The 26,908-nt window shown below is 43.3% G+C and overlaps 1 protein-coding gene across 1 annotated transcript; it reads right to left on the bottom strand.

Moving 5' to 3' along the window:
* Positions 1–11,586: 11,586 nt before the first annotated feature.
* On the bottom strand, positions 11,587–25,540 carry MRM1 (mitochondrial rRNA methyltransferase 1). Its single transcript, XM_039350034.1, has 6 exons — positions 25,425–25,540; positions 22,394–23,232; positions 20,053–20,146; positions 16,463–16,583; positions 13,149–13,268; positions 11,587–12,427 (listed from the first exon to the last, which is right to left on the bottom strand). Exons 2-6 carry the CDS (start codon positions 23,200–23,202, stop codon positions 12,294–12,296), a joined length of 1,278 nt encoding a protein of 425 aa, XP_039205968.1. The 5' UTR covers positions 23,203–23,232; positions 25,425–25,540; the 3' UTR covers positions 11,587–12,293.
* Between the last annotated feature and the right edge of the window lie 1,368 nt (positions 25,541–26,908).

Raw genomic sequence — 26,908 nt, 5'->3', positions numbered from 1 at the left:
TTGCTTTTTTTCACCATTGAATTTCATTTTGTTAGTTAGTGCCCAGTGTTCAAGTCTGTCCAGATCCTTCTGTACCTGAAGCCTGTCTTCTGGAGTGTTGGCTATTCCTGCCAGCTTTGGTGTCATCTGCAAATTTGATGAGTTCCCCATCTATCCCTTCATCCAAATCGTTGATGAAGATGTTGAAGAGTACTGGGCCCAGAACAGAGCCCTGGGGCACCCCACTACACACTTCCCTCCTTTCCAGAGAGAGAAAGAGAGAGGGGGAGTAATTGGAGAGAATTTTAAAAAGGAGGATATTTGTAGCTCATGGTTGAAATGAGGGGTCCCTGGTGCTCTCTGAGCTTGCTTGTTTTCCTGCAGATGTTTTATTACCCAAACTAGGTAACATCATCAGAATTTTAAAAAGGGGCATCCCAAATTTTGGACGTGGATTTGGGGTCCTTGAGTCCTTGCAGCCCTAAACAGTAGCCCCTCCCCTGCATAAACATATTTTGCATTATCTATTTATCTGCATTAATGTGCCAAGAGTTCAGCATAAGATGGGTGGCTATATAAATGTTTTAAATAAATGCATTATTAATTAATACACTATTAGAAAGCCAGGTGGGTGTAGTGGCGAAGGAAACTGTGAGTTCTAGTCCCACTCTAGGTATGAAAATCAGCGAGGTAACTTTGAGCCAATCACCAGGACCCTGTGCGTTCTAGTTCCGCCTTAGGCATGGAAGCCAACTGGTTAACTTTGGGTCAATCACCAGGAGACTGTGAGTTCTAGTTCAGCCTTAGGCAGGAAAGCCAGCTAGGGAACTTTAGCCAATCACCAGGAGACAGAGAGTTCTAGTCCAGCTTTACCTATGAAAACCAGCTGGGTCCTACAGGTCCAAAAATGCTTACCCCTGCCTTGCTTAGCAATGGAAATATTGCCCCCCCACCCCCCGCCCCCCATTGTGGTTGTAGGTCGAGGGCTATTCCATACATTTATTTATTCAATTTGTTTGCCGTCCATCTGGCTGCAAGTCCCCAGCTCACAACATCTCAAAGTCACAACTAAATACATCATATACATACATTGCCAGGGCATTAAATACCTGGTCCTGAGCTAGCACCATTGCAAGGACACCGCACTTCATTAGCACATCGCTCAGGCAGGGAGGTGTGCGTGTGATGCTCTTTAAAAGAAGAAGAAGAAGAAGAAGAAGAAGAAGAAGAAGAAGAAGAAGAAGAAGAAGAAGAAGAAGAAGAAGAAGAAGAAGAAGAAGAAGAAGAAGAAGAAGAAGAAGAAGAAGAAGAAGAAGAAGAAGAAGAAGAAGAAGAAGAAGAAGAAGAAGAAGAAGAAGAAGAAGAAGAAGAAGAAGAAGAAGAAGAAGAAACGTCAACCCTTTTCAAACGGCCCATATACCGCTCCTCCCACTCCTCCAAGGCACAGTTGGCATCTCTCCCCACCGTGGCAACGACGGGTCCCCCCCCCCAAACGCTTTCCAACGTCCCACTGCCCTGCCAGATGCTTCGCGCTTTCTCAGCCTGGTGAAATGAGGACACCAGAGAGCCCCCTCCCTCTTACGCACCCAATCTAAACACACACACACACATACACACACACTCACAAAGTCGCACATCCCAGCCTGGCAATGCCCAATAGCGAGAGGCGTTTGCAAAGTGGAGGGGGGGGGTGTTGCACGGAGCGAAGCGTCTGCACTGAGGATGCTGATGACGGCGTTCTTGTTGTTGTTATTATTTTTTAACACGTCGTAGCATATTTGTAAACATCGTTCACCGCGGATCTGCAGCAGATGGCGGCGTTAATTGCACCTGGGAAAGGAGCGGAGACCTCGAGGTTGATTGCATTTACGAACACCGATTAGCGCCCGGCGCGGCGGGGGCAAAATTCCGCCGGATCCCCCGAGGGGGTCGGAAAATCGAGTATGGGGTGGGGAAGAGCCGCAGTCGTAAGGTGCGATGCAGCGTTGGGAGGCTGGCCGGACGATCTGCAAGGGGCGAGGAGGGGAGGGAAGGGAAGCGGCTGGGGTTTCTTCGCCGGGGCCCCGGGAGGCAGGCAGGAGAGAACTGGAGGCGGTGGGGAGGTGGAAACTCCAGGAAACGAGATTCCTCCGCTGTTAGCCCGCGGAACGGGATGCCACTTGAAGTGGGGCGTTCTGCTTTGCTGGAGGGAAGGATAAATTTAAGGGGTGTGTGTGAACAGAATTCTGGGAACTGAAGGCCACACACCTCTTGGGAATTCTGGAAAGGGAAATCCAGATCGCTTTGGAATTCTGGAGGTGGAAGTCCAGGTTTTGGGGGGATTCTGGGAGTTGAAGTCCACGCTTCTTGGGAACTCTGGGAGATGAAGTTTATAATTCATGGGAATTCTGGGAATTAATATCCTCACTTCTTGGAAATCCTGGAGATGAAGTCCACACCTCTTGGAAATTTTGGAGGTTGAATTCCACATAGTTTGAGAATTCTGGGAGTTGAAGTCCACTCTCCATGGGAATTCTGAGAGTTGAAGGTCACTCCCCTTGGGAATTCAGGGAGTTCAAATCCTCCCCTATTGGAATTCTGGGAGTTGAAGTCCACACATCTTAAAGTTGCTAAGATTGACAAACACTGCCTTAGATGCTGGGTAATAGATACCCCAAGCTTCTTTTTTAAGACCCTCAAAATTGTTTCCTGGTTCTGTGTTGCCATGTATTGGTGAGAAACATGAAAACTGTCATAAATATTTGAGATGAGCTATCTTAGCCTGCAGTGGCAAAAAAAACCCAGAAGTTTGGTAGCACCTTTTCCAACTCACTAACTTTATAGTTTAGTATTATTTCTGCTTTTATTATTAAAAGACAGAAGCTTTGAGGAGCTGCAACTCACTTTATCAGATGCACAGACTGGCTAGATTGAGGATTTAAATTGTAATTTAAATCTGGAATCTGCTTCTTGCTGTATCTGCATAACCTACCTATCTTCCACCACTCACTGACCCATCTCAATTTTTAAATACTACATTAGCATAGTCACTCAAGGCATCTAGAGAAGTGAGCCGCAACTCACAAAAGCTTATGCTTTATAGATAGTCCTCAACTTACAACAGAGCCCAAAATTTCTGTTGCTGAGACGTTTGTTAAGTGAGTTTTGCCCCATTTTACAACCATAATTGAGCCCAAAATTTCTGTTGCTAAGTGAGACATTTCTTGTGAGTTTTGCCCCATTTTACGACCTTTCCTGCCCCTGTTGTTAAGTGAATCACTGCAGTTGTTAAGTGAATCTGGCTTCCCCATTGACTTTGCTTGTCAGAAGGTCGCAAAAGGGGATCACGTGACCCCCCGGGGACACTGCAAACGTCATACATATCAACAAGTTGCTAAGTGTGCAAATTTTGATCACGTGACCACAGAGATGCTGCAGCGGTCATCATGTGAAAAACCATCTTAAGTCACTTTTTTCAGTGCTGTTGTAATTTCAAACGTTCACTAAACGAACTGTTGTAAGTCAAGAACTACCTGTATAAAACATTAAAACTAACGAAGTACGAAAACGTATAACCCAAAGGTAAGCGACCTTGGCTCTTTTCTGACTCGTGGACTTCAACTCCCAGAATTCCTGAGCCAGCATGCTCAGCATGGAAACCTCTCCCTTTCCCCTCAGCATGGCTGGCTCAGGAATTCTGGGAGTTGAAGTCCACGAGTCAGAAAAGAGCCAAGGTTGCCTACCCCTGGTATAACCATTAAGTAACATAAATAACAAAGCATAAAAGAGCAGCTGAGACAAATCGACGGGGAGGAGTTAATCGCGTGACGCTGCTTCCATAGTGTGGTGGATCCCATTCGCACCTCTGCCTGGGATACGTTTTACCCATTCTATTTATAATGTTTGATCATTTTCATTTTGGGAAGTTGCTTTGATAAGCACAGCAGAAGGCAGCAAGCAGTTTTGAGAAAGGAGAAGGCAGTACCTACTCAGAAAAATCCACATTTCCTATTCAGACTCTTTAAAACTCTTGAAAGCAGGACATCAAAAGATTCCTTAGCAGTACCTGCTGCATCACAACACAAGCCACATTGAGACAGGCTAATGAAAGAAGTCAAGATTTATTCGATTGGGCTCTGAGAGATGCTTTGATTACCGAGCTAGCTTTTTTAAAGGACACTGCCGAACACTTAACTCTCACGGTTTTGTCTAATGTCTATGTATATACAGGTAGTCCTCAACTTACGATCACAACAGCGACCAAAATTTCTGTTGCTAAGAGAGACAGTGAATTTCAAGTGAATTTTGCCCTGATTAACGACCTTTTTTGCCACCGTTGTTAAGTGAATCACTACTGTTATAAAGTTGTTAATATGTTTGTTAAGTGGATCGGGCTTCCCCCATTGACTTTGCTTGTCAGGAGGTCACAAAAGGGGATCGCATGATCCCGGGACACTGCGACCATCATATATATGAGTCGGTTGCCAAGCATCTGTATTTTGATCACGTGACCACGAGGATGCTGCAGTGGTGTGAAAAATTGTCACTTTTTTCACTGCTGTTGTAACTTCGAACAGTCACTACATGAACTGTTGTAAGTCAAGGACTTACCTATAGTCTGGCTGTAATATTATTTATCCTTATTATCTTCTTTACTTCCCCCTTTACTTCCTTGTTATTCTCTTTGTTGCTTTGCATGTACACTGAGTGCTTCTCTATCGGAGACAAATTCCTTGTGTGCAGTGCTGTTTTTTTGTAAAAAAAAAAAAAAGATGCTGGAATTCACACGCGTCATACAACCCGCCTTGCCTACCCTACAAGGTTTACCTTTGTAGTTGAAAAAAAAAAACCTCTTCAATTTTTAGTGTATCTAAAAGGTAAGTTAATACTAGTATTAAAGTTACCGTGCACTTTAAATGTGGCTTTAAATTACAGGAAGGCATTTTATTAATCTTTCGGGACATTTACCGCTAGCCATTTACCATTTAGTTTAATGAGTGAAAATGTCAGCTCCGTTCTGTTGTGTTCTATGACAAAAAAAAAAAAAAGCCCTGCTTGTGTGTCTAACCACACAATAAACTAATAAACTACAGGTATATAGTTGTATATAGTATGTTTAGGTGTGTGTCATGTATGTGTTTCACTTTGTGAGCGGGCAACTCAATTTCATTTTTGATGTGTGCCATTGTGCTCACAGTGAAAAAATGACAATAAAGGTTATCTTATATCTAATCCTCGACTTACAACAGTTCATTTAGTGACCATTCAAAGTTACAACGGCACTGTAAAAAATGATTTATGACCGTTTTTCACACTAATGACTGCTGCAGCAATCTCCACGGTCACGTGATCAAAATTCAGACGCTTGGCAACCAACTCATATTTATGATGGTCGCAATGGCCCAGGATCATGCGATCCTCTTTTGTGACCTTCTGACAAGCAAAGTCAGTGGGGAAGCCAGATTCACTTAACAACCATATTAACAACTTTACAACTGCAGTGATTCACTTAACAACGGTGGCAAGAAAGGTCGTAAAACAGGGCAAAATTCACTTAACAAATATCTCGCTTAGTAATGAAAATGTTGGGCTCAATTGGGGTCATAAGTTGAGGAATGCCTGTCTTCAATTTAATTCACTTCAAAGTAGAAAACCAAGGGTCCAAAATAATAAATAAATAGATCAGGACATTTTGCTGTTGTGTTCAGTAAAAATCCTTTCAACCAATTTGTGAAGAAACAATTAGGATAGGGGAAAAATCAGAATCTTGCAAATAACAGTCAACAAATCGCTGCATTTTAATTGGGTATGAAGACCAACAACTGCACATAAAACATTTGCAATTAGAAAATGTATTTCTGATCTTGCAGATATACTTCTTTAAAAAGACAGTATTTTTTATGACATGGAGCTAAATTTTTTTTTTACAGTTACATCACAAAGACAATCATATTTAGGCTTAAGGGCAAATCTAAAATGGAGAAAGACTATAAAAATGAGATTTTTCACATTTAAAAATACTCAGGAAATGACTTGGAAGAGAAGCAACATTCCACTTAATGGAGCATACTTGTTGAACAGGAAGATAAAAATCCAGGAAGCTAGCTAATTCCTGGGTTAAGGATCGGCATAGCTAAATCTTCTCTACAATGGATCGCTCAGTTTCCTGTCTGTTGCTACTGGATCCTTTTTACTTTGCAAAAAGGATGTTAGAGCAGTTGTTCTCAACCTGTGGATCGGACCCCATTTGGGGTCGGACGACCATTTCACGGGGGTCACCAAACAACGCAGTCCGCCATTTTTTTCCCCTTTTCCTTAGCTGTGCTACTCCCTTTTATTCTATTGGCTTTTGAAAGCCAATAGAATAGACTCTCTTGAATAGAGTCTAATTCTATTGGCTTTCAAAAGCCAATAAGAATTGTCCAGGCTGTCTCTGCCCTACTGAGCCCGCCAAAAGTCCCATTCTGCAAACAGTGCTGCACCAGTTGAGTAGTCCTCAACTTACGACCGGTTGAGTAGTCCTCGACTTACGACCGGTTGGGGGTCGCAGCATTAAAAAGGTTGAGAACCACTGTGTTAGAGGCAAGATCACAGCAATGCCTCTAAAAAGGAGCAGATCTTCTGTGCTCAACATACGATGTAACTGAGCCCAGAATTAGGTTTGTAAAGTGAGTGATCTGGTGACGGCACCTAATTTTACAATTTATTTTCTAGTGGTTGTTAACTAACCACCTATGTTTGTTACGTGGTATGTCTTGTTTGGGTATGTCTAGTTTAATGAAAAGAAGAAAAGAAGAAAAAGCAGTGTTCCAATATTTGAGGGGCTCCCTCAAAAAAGAGGGGGTCAAGCTATTCTCCAAAGCGCCTGAAGGCAGAACGAGAAGCAACGGATGGAAACTAATCAAGGAGAGAAGCAACCTAGAACTAAGGAGAAATTTCCTGACAGAGCAATTAATCAATGGAACAATTTGTCTCCAGAAGTTGTAAATGCTCCAACACTGGAAGTTTTTCAGAAGAGACTGGACAGCCATTTGTCTGAAATGGTATAGGGCAGGGGTAGGCAACCTTGGCTCTTTTATGACTCTGGATTTCAACTCCCAGAATTCCTAAGCCAGACGTGCTGAAGGGAAAGGGAGAGATTTCCATGCTGAGCCATGCTGGCTCAGGAATTCTGGGAGTTGAAGTCCACAAATCATAAAAGAGCCAAGGTTGCTTACCCCTGGTATAGGGTTTCCTGCCTGAGCAGGGGTTGGACTAGAAGACCTCCAAGGTCCCTTCCAATTCTGTTATTCTGTTCTATTCATGGTTGTTAAATAAACCCATTGTCTACAATGGTGGAAATCAGAAGTAAACATACTTTTTGGCAAAAAATGTAAACGGCAGACAAATTTACCTCCCTCAGTGCAGGCACACAACTTGGGTGTCCTCCTGGACTCACAGCTAAATTTGGAACAACATCTATCGGCTGTGGCCAGGGGGACCTTTGCACAGGTTCGCCTAGTGCACCAGTTGCAGCCTTATTTGGACCGGGAGGCTTTACTCACAGTCACTCATGCCCTTGTCACCTCAAGACTTGATTACTGTAACGCGCTCTACATGGGGCTACCCTTGAAGGGCGTTCGGAGGCTGCAGTTGGTTCAGAACGCAGCCGCAAGAGCGATTGTGGGCGCGCCAAGGTACGCCCACGTGTCACCTATCCTCCGCGAGCTGCACTGGCTTCCTGTGGGTCTTCGGACGCAATTCAAGGTGTTGGTTATCACCTTTAAAGCCCTTCATGGCATAGGGCCAGGTTACTTACAGGACCGCATTCTGCTGCATAGTTCCCAGAGACCGGTGAGGTCCCATAGATTGGGCCTCCTTCAGGTCCCGTCGGCCAGACAATGTCGGCTGGCGGGCCCTCGGGGAAGGGCCTTCTCTGTGGTGGCTCCGACCTGGTGGAATCAACTCCCCCCCCCCGAGGTTCGAACTACTCCCACCCTGCCGGCCTTTAAGAAAGCCGTTAAAATTCTCCTGTTCCGGCAGGCCTGGGGCTGATGTCCCCGGGAGGGCCGGGATATGATCGGACTCACGGTATGACTGTATTATTTTATTATTTTATTATTTTATGATTGTTTTAATTCTGTACGCCGCCCTGAGTCCTTTGGGATTGGGCGGCATATAAATAAAATTAAATACAAAAAAATACAAAATGTGATTGCAGGTCACTGCAAACAGCCATAAATGCAAGGCAAGGGATTATGTAATCAGGTGGTGGGGGGTAGGGGGGCATCATAACTCTACATTCAGGTCATAAGTAGCCCCGGGGGAGGTCCATTGTAACTCTGAACAGTCACTAAGTGACTGGTGACCAAGTCCAGGACTATAGGTAGTCCTCGACTTACAACAGTTCGTTTAGTGACCGTTCAAAGTTACCACAGCATTGAAAAAAGTAACTTATGACATTTTTCCATTTAACAACCGTCGCAGCATCTCCATGGTCACATGATTAAAATTCAGATGCTTGGCCATGGGTTCATATTTATGACCGTTGCTGTGCCCTGGGGTCATGTGATCCACTTTTGCGACCGTTTGACCAGAAAAGTCAACGGGGAAGCCAGATTCACTTAACAACTGTGTGACTAACTTAACACCTGCAATGATTCACTTAACAACTGTGGCCAGAAAAGCCGCAAAATGGGACAAAACTTACTGAACAGATGTTTCACTTAGTAACAGAAATTTTGGGCTCAATCGTGGTCGTAATTTGAGGATTGCCTGGATCTATATAGTCACTGTCTTGATTTTTTTGACCATTCCTGCAGATGACTCTATTACAAACGTTAAAGCAAATGATGGTTTGGGGTGTAATTGGTTCCAAAACCCGATTCAAAGTCAAACTAATTTGCACCAGGTAAAATCTCCACCGGCATTTATATAACTGTGCTGCCAAATGCTCAATGATCTTAAACGTATCTCCTTCGTCAGGCTGAATTTTGAGCTATGTGTATCCTGGGGGCAGACGTTTCCTCTGCCTTCCTGCAGAGGAATATCGGAGAATAGAAGAAAAACAAGGAGGAATGGAAACTTTAAAATTGTTCCAAGCCTTTTAAATTGGGTGCATGACCAAGGAGGGGCTGGAAATACAGGTAGTTCTCGACTTATGAGCAATCACTTAGAGACTTTTTGAAATTATGATGAATCTCCAAAAAGGTACTTATGATCCAAATTAGAATAGAATAGAATAGAATAGAATAGAATAGAATAGAATAGAATAGAATAGAATAGAATAGAATAGAATAGAATAGAACAGGAACAGGAACAATAGAATGGGATGGGACGGAACAGAACAAGAATAAGAACAGGAACAATAGGATGGGATGGGATGGGATGGAGTAGAGTAGAATAGAGTAGAGTAGAATAGAGTAGAATAAATAATAGTCTTTATTGAGAAGAGAACAGAACAGAACAGGAACAATAGAATGGGATGGGATGGGATGGGATGGGATAGAATAGAATAGAATCTGGAAGGGAACTTGGAGGTCTTCTAGTCCAGCCCTCTGCTCAAGCAGGAGAATCTATACATTTCAGACAAGTAACTGAATGTTCCAGTGGTTTTTCTCTCTGTCTGTCAAGAATGAAAATTTGTCAGCTACGTGCCTCTTTGTTTGCATCTTTCCATTAGAATAAAAGGGGGAGGTGTTTTTGAGTGGGTTATCTAGAGAAATGAAACCTTTCCAGATTTATGGAAGCTTGCTGAAAGTCAGCACTATGGAAATCTTCCAAGGCCATTCTAGCCAGGTGTAAAGAAGATGACAGGTCTCGAAACAAAGAGAACATGTTTACATGAGCTACATGGACACCTGGTGGGCTTTGGCTGGGAAAGTTATTGTTATAGGCTATGGTCTGATGCCTTGGGAGTTTAGAATTAGTTTTAACCTCACCTTTACCAGGCAATATGGAATCACAGAAGGACAGAGTTGGAAGGGACCTTAAAGGTCATCTAGTCCAACCCCCTGCTCAAGCAGGAGACCCTTACAGAATCATAGAATAACTGAGTTGGAAGGGACAATATATTCAACAAACAGTATGCTTTTCAGAAATGAAAATAATCTTGGACTTTTAAATATTTAAGCTGGAAGTTGTGTCTGTCTGTCTATCTGTCTGTCTGTCTCTCTCTCTCTCTCTCTCTCTCCCCCTCTCTCTCTCACAAACACACACACACACACACATACCACACAGTTATGCGATTGCATTTTGGTACATGGCAACCGGCCCACACTTACAGCTGTTTGAAGCATCCTGCAATGGCATAGCTGCAACCGATGATACTTTTTGCAAGTTTCCAGCAAAAAAAATGCTCCCTGCGGACAATTGGAGGTCCGTTCCAAATTGGTTATTAGATGGGGAAACGATATAAATGTTTTAAATGAATAAATGTGTTTGTTTAATGACCACGGCGTTCACTTTACGACCAGTTGCAAAAAAAAAATCTCATAAAATCGGGCCAGTCATGTGGATTTTTCAACTTATGACTATCATTATGTGCGATGGAAATTCCGGGTCCCATTGTAGTCATAAGCCGAGGACTGCCTGTACTTTCACCACCATGCCCAAAACGAGGAGGAAACTGAGCAACCTCTATTTTGCAGGGGGGGTGGGAGAGGGGGAGACTGTCTACTTGATCAGGGGACTGGAGGCTAAAACATATAAGGAACAGTTGCTGGAATTGGGTATGTCTAGTTTAACGAAGAGAAGGACGAGGGGGGATATGATAGCAGTGTTCCAGTATCTCAGGGGCTGCCACAAAGAAGAGGGAGTCAAGCTATGCTCCAAAGCGCCTGAAGGCAGAACAAGAAGCAACAGATGGAAACTGATCAAGGAGAGAAGCAACCTAGAACTAAGGAGAAACTTCCTGACAGAACAATTAACCAGTGGAACAACCTGCCTCCAGAAGCAGTGAATGCTTCAACACTGGAAGTTTTTAAGAAGAGACTGGACAGCCATTTGTCCAAAATGGTATAGAGTTTCCTGCCTGAGCAGGGGGTTGGACTAATGACCTCCAAGATCCCTTCCATTTTTATTATTATTATTATTGATCATCACACAGTCAGCCAGATGTTCAGACTGGATTCGGCATTTTTGTTTACCATCGAGTCCTTACCCAGGACCTGGGATAGACAGATGTGGATGTTTGATGGTATTACAGATATCGTCGCAGGATGGAAGCAGTTCCTAGTAAGGCCGCCTTTTGCAATTGACTAATAGTGAATTTGTCAATGCCAAAGGTGTTCAAGTGGTGCTCCAGTTGTTTTGGGATTGTACCCAAGGAGCCTATTACTATTGGTACTACCCTTGCTTGCTTTTGCCACAGTCTTTCTATTTCTATTTGTAGGTCTTTGTATTTTGTTATCTTCTCCAGTTCTTTCTCGTCTATTCTGCTGTCTCCAGGCACTGCCACGTCCACTATCCAGACTTATTATTATTACTATTATTATTATTATTGTCATCATCAACTGGAAATCATTGCTAAGGACCAGCGCAAGATGCAACTTTTAATTGCAAAGTATAGTTTTCTCTTGGGTTTTTTTTTCCCAATAGGACTGGCTTGTAATGGGGTGCATAGGGAATATATAAAGTCAGACCAGGACGCCAGAGAAAGAAACAGGCTTTATTTTCATCTCTTCATGCCAACAAGAATTAATGCTCTGAGGCCTTGCGACAACTGATTCCACCTTTTTCTCCTGGGAGAAATTAAGGAACACACAACCACACCACCATCTAGTGGACATATCGCAAGTCCTTCCAATCATTCTGCCCCCCCCCCCCCCAAAATCTAGGGACAAACCAAGAGGCTGGATCTTTTTTTAACCCAGGTTTTAAAAACGCCATCCTCTCCTGGAGGTCACGGATTACAAATTTTAAAAGATTAAAAACAGCCAGAGGGTTAAATGATTGCTTTTCAGTGTAGGAGAGGTGCAGCCCCAAAACTAACTTCCTTCCGACTTTCATCCAGCGGTTTTCATTCAGAATTTCTAACCTGCAAAAGGATCAGAGCTATAAAAACTAAGAAGCAGTGACTTCTTTCTGACCTGGCAAATGAGGCTTTTTTATAACGGGTGGATTTCTTTGACAAAGCTTTAGGCATTAGGATACCAGGAAGGTGTTTATTGTTTTCAGGCAGGACAAGACACTCTTGAAATTTTGCAAAAGAGGATTCCAGGGACCTCTAAAATTCAAAAGTGCACAAGATGAAGCACAAACAACATGGAGTGAAAATACATCCCAGAGGTCTGGCTGCCTCCATTTTAGGTGTTCCTCTCTGAGCTGCAGAGTTCTTCAGCTGTCTGAAATTCATTCTATGCCAGGATGTTTGTTGGCTGACTTTCGTGGTTGCAGTCTTTTACAGCCGTAGAGTCTGCTTCTTCTCCTTCAGATGCAGTAATTTTGGGGTGGTTATTTCTCTGATTGCAGATGGCATGCAAAAGAATGCCTGAAAAGAGTTTTTTTAAAAAAAAAAAAAAAGAGGGAGGGGGTGGAAGGAAAAAGAAGGGAGAGAGGAGGGTAGAGAGAAGGTAGACAAAGAGAAAGAAGAGAGGGAAGGTGGAAAGAGAAGGAAAGAAAGTGTATAGAAAAAAAATCGGAGGGAGGGAGGAAGGAAGGTGGATAGAAAGAAGGAATAGGTGGATAGAAAAAATATGGGGAGGGAGGTGGATAAAGAGAAAAAGGGAGGGAGTGTAGGAAGAGACGAAGGGAGAGAGGAAAGAAGGAAGGTGGATTGAGAGAAGGAAAAAAGATGGATAAAGGGAGGGAGGATAGAAAAATGGAAGGAGGGGGAGGAAGGAAGGAAGGGAAAAAGAGGTGGATAGAAAAAATAGGGTGGGAAGGAAGGAAAGGAAGGAAGGAAGGAAGGAAGGAAGGAAGGAAGGAAGGAAGGAAGGAAGGAAGGAAGGAAGGAAGGAAGGAAGGAAGGAAGGAAGGTGGATACCAAGAAGGAAGGAAGAAAGCGGATAAAAAAGGGGAGGGAGGAAGGGAAGAAGGAAGGAGGAAGAAGGAAGGTGGATAGAGAGAAGGAAAGAAGTAGATAGGGAGGTAGGGAAGGAAGGAAACATGAAAACATATTAGCTATTTCCAAACTCTTTTTTTCCTCTGAGAAGCCAAACACACAACACAGCGTGAGAAGGCACATATAGAGAGAAGGCAAATCCTCTTACCGGCTGCCACTGACACATTTAAGGATTCTACCCCAAATTCCAAATCTCTTCCAGGAGAGATGGTCAACATCCTGTGGCATAACTTTTTTGTCTCCGGGGACAGGCCGTAACCTTCATTCCCTGCATGCATATGTCAAAAGGAAAAAGAAGAGCAATTTAGATCTAGACAGTTTCAAAATGGATTTATTTATTTTTTAGCACGTACATCTTACTTCCATTTCATTCTCTTTGAGAGCCCAGTGGCCGGGAGTCCTGGAGAGGTGGGGCCAAGCCAGGGCAGAGAGAACCAGGCTGTGGTCCTTGAGACCTCTGGGCTGGTCCCTCCCTCTCAAACCCAGGTCCTTTGTGGGGCAGTGGGGAAGGTCGGACAAGGAGCTGGAGACCCACGTTTGAGGCTCTCTCCAGTCATAGAGGTTCACTAGATATTTTTGAGCCAGGTCTTCTAATCCAATCCTCTGCTCAGGCGGAGATCCTATACCATTTCAGACAAGTGACTGTCCAGTCTCCCCTTAAAAACCTCCAGTATTGGGGCATCCACAACTTCTGGTGGCAAGTCATTCCACTGGTTAATTGTTCTCACTGTTAGGAAGTTCCTCCTTAGTTCTAGTTTGGTTCTCTCCTTGGTTAGTTTCCATCTATTGTGTCTTGTCCTGCCTTCAGGTGCTTTGGAGAATAGCTTGACTCCCTCTTCTTTGTGGCAGCCCCTCAAATATTGGAAGACTGCTATCATGTCACCCCTGGTCCTTCTTTTCATTAAATTACACCAGGGGTAGGCAACCTTGGCTCTTTTATGACTCGTGGACTTCAACTCCCAGAATTCCTGAGCCAGCATGGCTCAGCTTGGAAACCTCTTCCTTTCCCCTCAGCTTGGCTGGCTCAGGAATTCTGGGAGTTGAAGTCCACGAGTCATAAAAGAGCCAAGGTTGCCTACCCCTGCGGCCTAGCTACATACAACTCATTTTCAGAGTTACGGTGGCCATGCCCACACCAAGATCATGTGATCACATTTTGGTTGCTTGGCAGCCAGCTCCCCTTTATGGCTATTTCAGCATCCTGCAGTCACATGACCGTATTTGTGATTTTGTTAGAAATGCCCAATTCCTTCATATGTTTTAGCCTCCAGCCTCCTAACCATCTTTATTACTCTTCTCTGTACTTTTTCTAGAGTCTCAACATCTTTTTCAGTCAAACTCCTGGTTTATTCTGGATCTACTCCATTGTTTCACAGCCTCAGCCACTTTGAAGATGCATTGGCTTCAACTCCCAGAATCTTCTGGGACTTGAAATCCACACATCTTGAAATGACTGAGGCTGAGGAAAACTGGTCTAATCACAAAATGGTTTCCCTTTGAAGATGGCCACGAGAATCATTGAAATGGTATTATTTATATAAAGCAGGGGCCTTCAAACCTGGCCCTTTTATGACTCGTGGACTTCAACTCTCAGAATTCCTCAGCCAGGCACGCATTTGAAGGCCCCTGATATAAAGTATATAAAGTCTAGCTTACTTTCATTTTCTTTCCCCCGCAACCTATGTGGAAACTTAGAACAACAAAGATGGCTTCAGCCAGGCTTGTTTCAGAAGTTGACAATATATGAAAGAATTACAGGTTTTTTTCCACACTTCTAGCCCTAGATTACTTCATGGCAGACCCTGAAACCAGAAACTCTTTTCCTTTCCCTGATCACTTCAGCAGAGTTACTAGGCCAACATGACAAGTGGAAGCTTAATTAGAGCTTTCGATTGATTAGCAATTAAACTGCCACCCAGCTAAACAAGAGCAGATGCTACAATTCAGACCTCTGCCTTCGGCTCAGAGGAAGGATTTGTTTTAAGAATTAGATGACCAAAGGATGCAGGTAAAAGGGACATTTTAAAAAAATGTGCTAAAGCAATGAACAAATATATGTATATAAATACATAAAATCGTCTTTTTGAAACAATAGCTTCAAAACTAATCACAAGGAAAAAAGGATTGGAAAACTTTGTTATAAAGGAAATGACTCTAGAACAGCAGTTCTCAACCTATGGGTGGGGACCCCATTTGGGGTCGAGCGACCATTTCACGGGGGTCGCCAAACAACGCAGTCTGCCATTTTTTCCCCCTTTTCCTTAGCTGTGCTACTCCCTTTTATTCTATTGGCTTTCGAAAGCCAATAGAACAGACTCTCTTGAACAGAGTCTAATTCTATTGGCTTTCAAAAGCCAATAGGAATTGTCCAGGCTGTCTCTGCCCTGCTGAGCCCGCCAAAAGTCCCAGTCTGCAAACGGTGCTGCACCAGTTGAGTAGTCCTCGACTTACGACCGGTTGAGTAGTCCTCGACTTACGACCGGTTGGGGGTCGCGGCATTAAAAAGGTTGAGAACCACTGCTCTAGAAACATTGATTGTAGTGCTCAAAGATCAACTTCTTGGCCCAGCCCACCTTGCAGGGGTGTTATTGTAGGGAAAACAGGAGAATTAGTATGTTTACCGCTTTCAGTTGTATAGATAAGACAGGTAAGATAATTAATAATAATAATATGAAGAAAAAGGAGAAGAAAAGGAGAGGAGAAGGATAGGAGAAGAAGGAGGAGAGAAGGAAAAGGACAGAAGGAGATAGGAGAAGAACGGAAGAAAAGAGACAAAAGAAAGGGAGGAGGAGAGAAAAAGAAAAAGAAAGAAGGGGAAGGAGAGAGCAGGAGAGAAAGGAAGGAGAGAAAGAAAGAAAGAAAGAAAGAAAGAAAGAAAGAAAGAAAGAAAGAAAGAAAGAAAAGAGAAAGAAAGAAAAAGTGAAAAAAAGAAAGAAAAAGAAAGAAGAAAGAAAAAGAGAAAGAAAGAAAGAAAAAGAAAAAGTGAAAAAAAGAAAAAGTGAAAGAAAGAAAAAAAGAAAGAAAGAAAAAAAGAGAAAGAAGAAAGGAAGGAAGGAAGGAAGGAAGGAGACAAAGAGAAGAAAAAGAGAAAGGAACAAGGAGAGAAGGGGAAGAAGAGAAAGAGAAGGAGGAGAGAAGAGAGAATTGAAAAATATTCCTCTATGCTGTTTCCCATTCATCCAGGATTCAGGATCTAATTGGTGGCTCCTTTTAAGTTTCACCTTACAATCTGGCCACGATAAAAACATGGTCAGATTCCTGACGTGTCTCTACCCTGCTGGTGTTACATTTTTCAACAGAAAGAATCTCCTTTTGCTGACTGCTGGAAAGCAGATGAAAAGAGCCCCATCTATTTGAACCAACAAGAAAAGAATTTCCCACACCACAGGGTGGCAGGGATGGTTTTTCCCTGTTCCCCCCCCCCACACACACGCTCTCCACTCCGTGGAAAAAGTTACCTACCAAGTAACAATATGGTGGGTTGAGTCCAGCGAAAGTCTGAGCAAGTGACAACCGGCGTCTCCCCCGGAATCTTTCCATGGCCGACCGTCCCGAGGATTTCCCAACCTTCTTCAGATTTTGTCTTGGGAGGGGAGGGGAGAGAGGGGGGGAAGGAAAAAAAAAGTCACTCAAGTTTCAGACCTGTGCAACATTTTGCTTTCCATACACAAAGCTTAATTCTTTTGCTTCCTGGAGGGAATAAGGAAAAATTATCCTGGTTGGTTTTTGGTCATGTTGCTATGCATGCTGCCTTATGTGAAATAGGTATTAATCTAGGGAAAAAACAGATAAATAAATAAGAATAGTTTCTATTGACTAATCCAATGTTTCTCAACCATGGCAACATGAAGATGGGTGGACTTCAACTCCCAGAATCCCCCAGCTAACATGCTTGAAGATGGGTGGACTTCCACTCCCAGAATTCCCCAGCCAGCCTGCTGTAAGATGGGTGGACTTCAACTTCCAGAATTCCCCAGCCTGTCAAGAGTCACCTTATATGGGAATTGGATGGCATAAAAAATAAATAAACTCCCAGAATCCCCCAGCCAATATGCTTGAAGATGGGCAGATCTCCACTCCTAGAATCCCCCCGGCCAGTTATGAATTTGGCTTTCTTCCTTATTCTTCTCAGAAACTGGCAGTCCTCCAACCCATCACCCAGTCAAATTTATGGATCCAGTTAAAAAACAAAACAAGAGAATTTGGATCCAGTTAAAAAACAAAACAAGAGAAATTTGCACCATGGTTTTCATCGAGGCAAACTCTCCTGCAGGGCACACTGAGAAGATGTCAAAGGAGCCAGGCCAACATTTAACCTCTATTGTTAGCCACCATTTTTGAGAGGGGGGGGAGAGAGGGAGGGGGGAGGGAGGGAGGGAGGGAGGGAGGGAGGGAGAGAGGGAGAGAAAGAGAAATGGGGGGAAGAAAAATTGTTTTCAACTGTAGCCCTATGCTGCCATCCCATGTCCATTTGTTGTATTACAACAACTCGTATTCCGGAGCAGTATGTACTGTATTTCTCAATCTTGGTATTTTTAAAATGCGTGGACTTAAACTCCCAACTCTTCAATCCCCCAGCTAGCATGCTGGGAATTGAAGTCCACGCATCTTCAGGCTGCCAAGGCAGCTAATAGTCAAAGATGGGTAACTTAGTGCCTTCCACCCTGTATAATTGGCCACGCTGTCTGAGATTGGCTTGTTTATTTATTAGAGTTTTATCCCACCTTTATTATTGCCATAAAGAAATACTTAAGCTGCTGGGCTTACCAGCTGGAAAGCCAGCAGCTCAGGTTTGAGTCCCAAGTGCCAAGCGAGGGGTGAGTTCCCATCCTCATCTCATCTCCTCCCAACCTAGCAATTCAAAGCACGCAAATGTTTTGAAAGCACACAAATGTTTTGAAACAGAGTTAAAAGATTAGAGGATTGGATTTATTAAATGGAACATTTGAAGATTAAACATAGGTTTAATTATGGGTAAAAAGAACAGAAAAAAATTGGAAATAAATGCATACTAGTTCAAGAGGGATATGTATTTTAAGCAGCGTATTATTTTCTTATTTCTTTTCTCCTTTTTTTCCTCTCTTTTCTTTTTCTATGTTTTTCTTTTGTGTCTTTTTCTTACTTATTTTTGAAGACATGAAAACAGATTTCAATACTTTAAGGTAATTCATTCTGGGAAAATTTTAACCAGCAGAAATATTTTGAACATTGTAGGGAAAATAAATTTAAATAAGAATTGTAAACAGGATTTATGACGAGGCAACCAAGATGACCAGATAGAAAAGAAGCATGATATTGATGTGATTAGCATTGGTAAAAAAATTTTAAAAATCTTAATATTTAATTGTTACTTATCAAATTAGTAAGAATTGTATTAATTTAAGGTTGCAAAGAGAATATTCTTGGAAGAAAAAATCAAGCAAAGCTATTGTGTGGATTTTGGAATGTAGAAACTAACTGTCAGTAATTACTTTGTAAATATAAACCCAGACAACACGCTGTTTACCAAATATAAGGTGTTTATATTTAAAAAATCAATAAAATAAAATATATTTTTTTAAAAAGCACACAAATGCGAGTAGATAAATAGGTACCACTCCAGTTAACAGCGCTCCATGATGTCACACTGGCCATGGAAATGTCTTTGTACAGCGCTGGCTCAGTGACCGTTGAAATGGAGATGAGTCAGCAATGACTAGCAGAGTAAAATCCGCAGGATCTCCTTTACTTTTTAAAAAACTTTATTACTGTGTAAGTAACTCAAGACAGCAAACATACATAATCCTCCTTCCTCCCCTCTATTTTCCCCACAACAATCATCCCGAGAGGTGAATTGGGCAGAGAGTGAAGGACTGGCACAGAGTCAGCCTCCTGGATTTCATGGCTAAGACAGACTAGATCAGTAGTAGGCAACCTTGTCTCTTTTATGACTCGTGGACTTCAACTCCCAGAATTCCTGAGCCAGCCATGCTGAGGAGAAAGGGAGAGGTTTCCATGCTGAGCCATGCTGGCTCAGGAATTCTGGGAGTTGAAGTCCACAAGTCATAAAAGAGCCAAGGTTGCCTACCCCTGGCCTAGATCAGTAGTAGGCAATCTTGGCTCTTTTATGATTCGTGGACTTCAACTCCCAGAATTCCTGAGCCAGCCATGCTGAGGGGAAAGGAAGAGGCTTCCATGCTGAGCCATGCTGGCTCAGGAATTCCGGGAGTTGAAGTCCACGAGTCATAAAAGAGCCAAGGTTGCCTACCCCTGGTCTAAGTCATTTCTCCATCCCTCTGCAGGGATAGGCAACCTTGGCTCTTTTATGACTCATGGACTTCAACTCCCAGAATTCCTGAGCCAGCCATGCTGAGGAGAAAGGGAAAGGTTTCCATGCTGAGCCATGCTGGCTCAGGAATTCTGGGAGTTGAAGTCCATGAGTCATAAAAGAGCCAAGGTTGCCTACCCCAGACTAGACTCTCAGTCTCCTGGTTTTTAGCTGGGGTTCCGAAAAGGATACTACACCATTAGGAGCAGGAATAAGCCTGGGAGGGAGAGAGGAAGGGGCGAAGTTAGGTGGCAACCCGTACAGTGGTGCTTGGTACTCCAAAGCTGATCATATTGGGTAGAATAAAGTTGTGTTATCCTCTTACTTAGCTTAGATCAGGGGTCTTCAAACTTGGTCCTTTTATGACCTGTGAACTTCAACTCCCACTACACCAAAGGTCTGCATGGCTGGCTGGGGAATTCTGGGAGTTGAAGTCCACAGGTCTTCAAATAAGCTGCCAAGGTTGGACACTCTTGACTTAATTTCTAATCCTCCAAATATTTTCACTGACCTCCTTTCAACTTGTCCCAATTTGTCTAAACTCCTCCTATTCGGTGCCCAGAGCAGTTCATCTCTTCTAATGGAAACCAAGTGGAATGTCTATTTTCCCTAATTTGCATATAATAATTTTACTGATGCCACCTAAAACTTTTTGCTCTGCTCATTTTTAGCGATTATTTGGCACCGCAGATAAATAACTCAAGCTTGTTGTCGTTGTAAATTATTAGGAACGGGAATATTTTACCTTAAGAAGGTCTTGAACATCATCGGTGCTAAATACATCAAAAACTTCCATGACCCCCGAGCTGGCTTTGCTAACGACTGGCGTCAGGGAGCAGCTGCAAACAGAAAAGCTAAAGTTTAGAAAAAGAAGTCCCCCAAAAGGATGAGAAGCTTTCAAAATTATCTAAAATGCTTCAAATTAAAACAAAAAAAGAAGAATTGCAAAATCCTGACTCTAATCTGGTTGTTCCAGGTTCAGTAAAAGAAATGGGGGACCTCAGAGGAGCTGCCAAGCACGTGATCCAGTTTCACACCTCTACCCAAATTTGTTTGATTCCATTCTTCTTTCCAGTGATAGACTATTACTGGAGATGGAGGCTCCTTTGCTGACTCTCAGAGCTAGTTATACTCCCAAATGTCAAGGTTCCAACAGATGAAACTCTTCAAAAAAAAACTTCGAGGCATTGTTTACCTTAAAGAAGCTTTATCTTGAATAGCATAATATCAGCACTGCATAATCGAAGCCAAAAACTGAATTCCCCTCCCCTGAGCACATATTACCAAAGCACAATTCCCTCCTCCAATTAACAGTCATAAATCACATTCCCCAATTAGCTTGAAGCGAGGGCTTCCTCTCTAGTTCTCCAGCCCCCAATTCCTTATCAGCTCTGGTTACAATAACCTCGTTTCTCACCCTAGGTTTGGTGGTGTTATGTCTAGCTGGACCCTTGTTCACATCCCCTCTCCCAGCATCATCTAACTCTAAAATCAAAAGGTAAAAGATGGCTGGCTACATTTCCCTCTGTTGTCAATGCAAAAACATCCGATGTTAGCAGCATTGACACCAAACTGGCTCAACCCAAAGACGCATCTTAACTAGCAGTCAGCTGCCAAGTGAAGCCAAACTGAGACAGCTCTGTTTTTCTACATCTGATGTTCAGAGGCAGACTGCTTGAACAAGGGGCTCCCTTCCTTGTTTCAATTGTTCTGCTGTCCATCAACTTCCACTTCTTGCTTGGCATACAGGCAGTCCTCGACTTACAGCAGTTCATTTAATGGCCATTTTAAATTTCAACAGCACTGAAAAAGGTAACATATGATCATTTTTTTTTACATTTACGGCCATGGCAGCATCCCCATTGATCATGTGATCCAAATTCAGACGCTTGACAAGTGACTCTTATTTATGACGGTTGCTGTGTCCCTGGGTCACATGACCCCCTTTTGCGACCTTCTGATAAGCAAAGTCAATGGGGAAGCCGGATTCACTTAACAACCATGTCACTAACTTAACAACTGCCGTGATTCACTTAACAACTGCGGCAAGAAAGGTTGCAAAATGGGGCAAAACTCGCTTAACAACTGTTTCACTTAGTAACAAACATTTGGGGCTCAACTGTGATCAAGTTGAGGTTCAGCTGTATTGATTGTGAACAGGCCCTGGGTTCGGGGATTTCTGACCAAGCAGACGGGCATTTCTCCGAAGAAAAGGCTGTTCACCATCAAGAACTTATGGCCTGGTTCAACACAGGAAGTCCTTGATTTACGATCGTCATGGAGCCTGCCCATCATGTTTGTATGTCATAAAACAGGTCGGTCCTGTGACAGACCCAATTGCCTGACCTTTTTTGCGGTGGTTGTTAAGTGAAGAAGGCAGTCATAAAGGAAGCCACTTTCATTTTTTTTTAATTTTATTTGAATTTTCAATACATATAATACTTTCCATATATTATACCGTATATGCTGGCATATTAGGCGACCCGGCGTATAAGACGATCCCCGTCTTTGGTGCCAAGTCGCATTCCTAGAACGTCGTCTTATACGCCGGAAACTACCAGTATTTCCGGCGTATAAGACGACTCGGCGTATAAGACGACTCGGCGTATAAGACGACCGTCTTTGGCGCCGATTTTAATTTTAAGTCGTCTTATACGCCGGCATATACAGTATATAAAGCTAAAAAAAAAAGAGAAAAATACCTTTAAAATAAGACCTTAGGTGTCGCTCGTCTATCTCCCCCGGACTGCATCCGCCCTCTCAACCTTCCTTCCTTACTTCCCTACTCCCTCTCCTCTCCTCTCTCCCCTCACCCCTTCCTCCCAGCCAACTTCCTTCCTTCCCTCCTCCTCCCTTCTTATCCCTCTTTGGATACAGTTCAGTGGAAACACCGAGGGGAACCTCCCTCTAAATTACTCCATCCATTTCATACTTTAATATTTCTATATCTACTTAATCCCACCCCACCCCTCCCCCCTACCACTTTCATTTTCATTGTACTCTTCCTCCATCCTTTTTGTTCAACATTCTTGGTGAATATTGTTCAACACATATTGCTTTTCCTAGCCTGAAAGAGACCAGCTCACCTGTTCCTTTCACTCGTCACAATCCCGTCAACCCCTAGGAAGTGCGCCGTCCGCAGAACCGCCCCCAAATTCATGGGATCGTGTATCCCCTCCAAAACCAACCAGATACACTGCGACCCCTTGCCAACCGGGGCTCGGTGGAGTGGTCCTTCCTGCCAGGCCAGGGGCCGAAGAGGGGAGGCTTCTAGACACACCCCCTGATGGACGCCCCCTTTACAAAGGGCAGCCAACACTTTCCTGGGCACCTTCTTCACCGGGATCCCACGTTCCTCGGCATACTGGGAGAATTTTTCTGCCCCAGGAGATGTTGTGTCTCGGCTCATTCTGAGGAAGAGCTGGAAAAACGTCCGCTTGGACCTTCCCAGGGCCAAGGAGCAAGGGGCTGTCCCAAACAAGATCTCCGAGCCGTTGGTTCTTTCTGGCAGAGGAAGACTTCTCTGGAGCTTTTTATGCTTGGAGACAAAATCATCATTTCTCAGGTTCCTGAATTCTTCCTTAGTGGTGCTCGGCACAGCTTTGGTGTAGAATTTTTGGAAGGGTTTACTCTGAAGAGCATCGGCCTTGCGTTTTTTCCCACCGGGACGGGGTGTGGCGTTCAACAGGTCAGTTTCCTGAAGCTTAGACGTTTCAGGCTGCAAAGCGATGGCTTTTTTATTGCTTACTTCCTCAAGAAGCTGGTTTTCCAACAACGGCGGTTTTTTCCACGTGGAGAAGTAGCGGGTGCTCTTAAAAGGAGCAGTAAGACCAATGACAAAGGGCGTCTTTGCTACCTTCCGGAAAGCAGCGTTAAGGGCATGCAGAGGGTCCATTTCTACCACTTCTATTTCTTCATATGTAACCTTAAGAAAAGAAATGGATTATTATATGCAATGCTATAATTTCCTAGATCTGGGGTCTCCAAACGTGGCAACTTGAAGACTTGTGGACTTCAATTCCCAGAATTCCCCAGCCACAAGTCTTAAAGTTGCCAAGTTTGGAGACCCCTGTCCTAGATCGAGGATTCCCAACCTCTTTCAAACTTCAGCTGCAGAATTCCTCAACCAGCACAGCCACTGACTGGACCTGGAGCCAGTCAGTCTCTCTCAGCCCTAAGAAAGAGGCAAGGGCTACCACATGTGAAAAACATTGCCAAAAAAAACCTGCAGGGACTAGTCTAGGGCAGTTGCCGTGCATCAAAACTGACTTAAAGGCATCCTCAAAATAATAAAATGAAATAATAAAAAGAGTAGTTGCGGCTTTGTCTCTAATGTCATAAATAAGGGATATGAAAAAAAAATCATTAGAATAATTCAGGGGTCACCAATAGGATTGTTGCAGGCCAAAGCTGAAGGAAAGAATGCTTGTTATTTATTTAATTATTTAATATACATGCCGGCCACATCACTATCAGGCAATTCTGAGTGGCTTTACAATACCATAAATGACAGTATAACACAGTTGAAAGATTAGATGCATTAAAATTCTGGGAACTAAAAGTTAAAACATTCAAACTGACAACAAAGTAGACAAAAATGCCATGTCCTAAATTTGACAAATAAAAAACATTCATTTTTAAAAAATTTACTTCTCTGCTTTCCAAACAGGATGGGGACGTTTCTATGGAGATTCTCAATCATCCAGGTCAGGGTCTTCAAACTTGGCCCTTTTATGACTTGTGGACTTCAACTTCCAGAATTCCTCAGCACGCTGGCAGAGGAATTCTGGGAGTTGAAGTCCACAAGTCATAAAAGGGCCAAGTTTGAAGACCCCTGATCCAGGTTATGGTTGCCCTAAAGGTGTTTTTTTTTTTCCAAAAGACAACTGGACTTCCTTGGTTTTTTAATTTTTGAGGGAAGTTAGCCCAGAGAAGGAAATATTAAAAAGGGCAGAAAAATATATTTTTCCTCAAAAGGACTTTTTTAAGACCAAACCTGGCCCCAAATCTATCTGCCTCAAGCAAGACTTTAGCCCCATACAAATGCAGATGTAAAACCATCAGAGAATTGAAGCCAGAGCAATCAAGAAGACAAAGAGAAGATCTGCATACCCCACCCAAACTCTAGGAGTCATTAGCCCCATCACCTGGGAAGCAGGATATGATAATAGGATTTAACCACAGATATCAAGGCCTAGACAAACACTCATAAACAGTCTCAAGGTTCATGCCACAGGAACAGGAAACTATTCCAAACAAGGCTGGAGAGGATATAAAAAACCTACTGCCCATGTGCTCAACTCCTCTTTCCTCTCCTCTGCTCCTTCCTCCAAGGACCATCTTTCTGCTTCTTCAATAAACTGTAACCTTCTTCCCAAAGCAGTCTCCATGTTGCCTATTTATCCCCGGCTTGGATGAACCAGGATGAAAACTTACTTCTGACACTTTGAAAACGTTTCTCTTCTCATCCAAAAAGTTTATTCAATTCTTCAGTTCAGAACTGAAGAAGCTTCTTGGATGAAAAGCGAAACGTTTTCAAAGGAAAAAAAATCAAGAAAGTCCACTTGCTCTTTGGAAAAAGCACTTTTGGGACAGCAGATGGGATGGGATGAAAAGAAACAGGCTGAATGGAAAGGAAGATGTGAAAAAGGCAGGCATGCACGAGTGCACAAACACACACACACACAAAATCCGCCTCTCATCGTAGCCAACATGCGCCCTTAAAGCCAAAATATTATATGAGAACATTAGCTCAGGTTGTGTGCATGCAAGCACAGCCAGGAGTGCCAAAGCCCATGTTTCCCAGCATATGGGGATTGTGTAAACTGGAATCTGAGCCATATAGAGGGCATCAGGCTGCACTGGCCTCAGTCAGAGTGAGGGAAATGTTTCAAGATAAAACCCAAAAGGATTTGGGGAAGGAAGAATGAAATTTGGTGTATATCAATATTTTTCAATCTCGGCCCCTTTAAGATGCATGGACTTCAACTCCCAGAATGCCCAGGCGGCATGGACTCTATGACCGACAACGTAAATACTACCCTACGGAAACCTTTTTCTGGCATTTCTTTTTCTTTTTCTTTTTGGCAAAGCCCTAAATACGCGCTCATCGCTTACCTGCTCCTTTCTTCAATCCAGAAATTCAGGGGGTTCAGCAACTTCTACCGCCCTCGGCGCCACGTGGGTTGAGTTAGCTTCCGGGTCCAGGAAGGAAAGCTCTCTCCTGATCATAGAGTTCTACATAGAGCGACCACCGGAAAAACTGTGTTCTTTGGTGCCCCCTATTGGCGGAGGATTAAGTTGCTGGCTACTCAACGGGCAGGAACTTTGTATAAAACGTTGCTGTGGACTCCCAAAGGTGCATTTTCAAGAGGCAACCTTGAAGCGTTTCGCTTCTCAGCCAAGAAGCTTCTTCAGCTCCGACTGGATGGTGGGGAATGGGAGGATTTATACTCCTTGCAGACAGCTGGTCATTTGCATTCCTTGTAGAGAGTTGTTGAGGCCACTTGGAGGTTTATTTGTATCCTTGGGGTCAGCTGAGTAGTGCAAATGGGTGTGGAGCCATCTTGGAATTGCTGAAAGGACAGTGTCTACAACCCTGAGAACACAGATGAACCTCCAAGTGGCCTCAATGACCCTCTAAAAGCATGCAAATGACCAGCTGTCTGCAAGGAGTATAAATCCTTCCATTCCCCACCATCCAGTCAGAGCTGAAAAAGCTTCTTGGAAGAGAAGCGAAACATCTTCAAAGAAAAACAAGAAAATCCAGTTGCCTCATGAAAAAGCGCCTTTGAGACAACCATGACCTGGATGACTGAGAATCTCCATAGAGACTGGCTGGGGAGTGATGGAGATCGTAGTGGTAGCTGTAGGAGGGTAGTTGGTTGGCTGGTAAAGGCTGTGTTGACAAAGGATTTTGTGAGTCGGTGTCCATGACTATTGAAATGATAACACTGGTGTGAGTAGTCTTTGACTTAGAACCGCAACTGAGCCCAACATTTCTGTTGCTAAGCAAGTTAGTTAGGTGAGTTTTGCTCCATTGTACAATATCTCTTGCCACAAGTTAAGAGAATCCCTGCAGTTGTTAAGTTTGTAACATGATTGTTAAGTGAATCTGGCTTTCCCCGATTTTGCTTGTCAGAAGGTCTCAAAAGGGGATCACGTGACCCTGGGACACTGCAACCGTCATAAATATGAACCACTTGCCAAGCATCCAAATTTTGATCACGTGACTGTTGGGGATGCTGCAATGGTCGTTAAGTGTAAAAAATGGTCAAAAGTTAAAACTCACTTTTTTTTCACTGCCGTTGTTACTTCAGTCACTAAACTAATTGTTCTAACTTGAGGACTATCTGTATGTTGATGGTAAAGAGCAAGGAAATTAATTTTGGGATTGGAGGAACCGTCTGAAAATGTCATTGAACAGCCAAGAAATATGTCATTGAACAAATTAAACCAGACTCAATCTAGGTACAAATGACCAGACTCAAATTATCATACTTTGGACGCATCATCCAAAGGCCCAGCTTACTAGAGAAAAGATGTTGAGACTCTAGTCTAGAAAGAGTACAGAGAAGAGCAACAAAGATGATCAGGGGACT

The sequence above is a fragment of the Crotalus tigris genome, unplaced genomic scaffold (assembly GCF_016545835.1).
Source record: "Crotalus tigris isolate CLP2741 ecotype Arizona unplaced genomic scaffold, ASM1654583v1 scf7180000018306.2785112, whole genome shotgun sequence".
Taxonomy (NCBI): Eukaryota; Metazoa; Chordata; class Lepidosauria; order Squamata; family Viperidae; genus Crotalus; species Crotalus tigris.
Note: the sequence above shows the minus strand (reverse complement) of the source record. Positions and strands in the feature narration are given on the sequence as shown.

Coding starts and splice junctions, on each gene's coding strand:
- MRM1 (XM_039350034.1), bottom strand. CDS start 23,202: ATGGACCCTCTGCATGCCCTTAACGCTGCTTTCCGGAAGGTAGCAAAG. Junction 20,147..22,393: donor GTGACGAGTGAAAGGAACAG/GTGAGCTGGTCT, acceptor TTCTGTTTGCAG/CTGCTCCCTGACGCCAGTCG. Junction 12,428..13,148: donor AAATGTGTCAGTGGCAGCCG/GTAAGAGGATTT, acceptor AACTCTTTTCAG/GCATTCTTTTGCATGCCATC.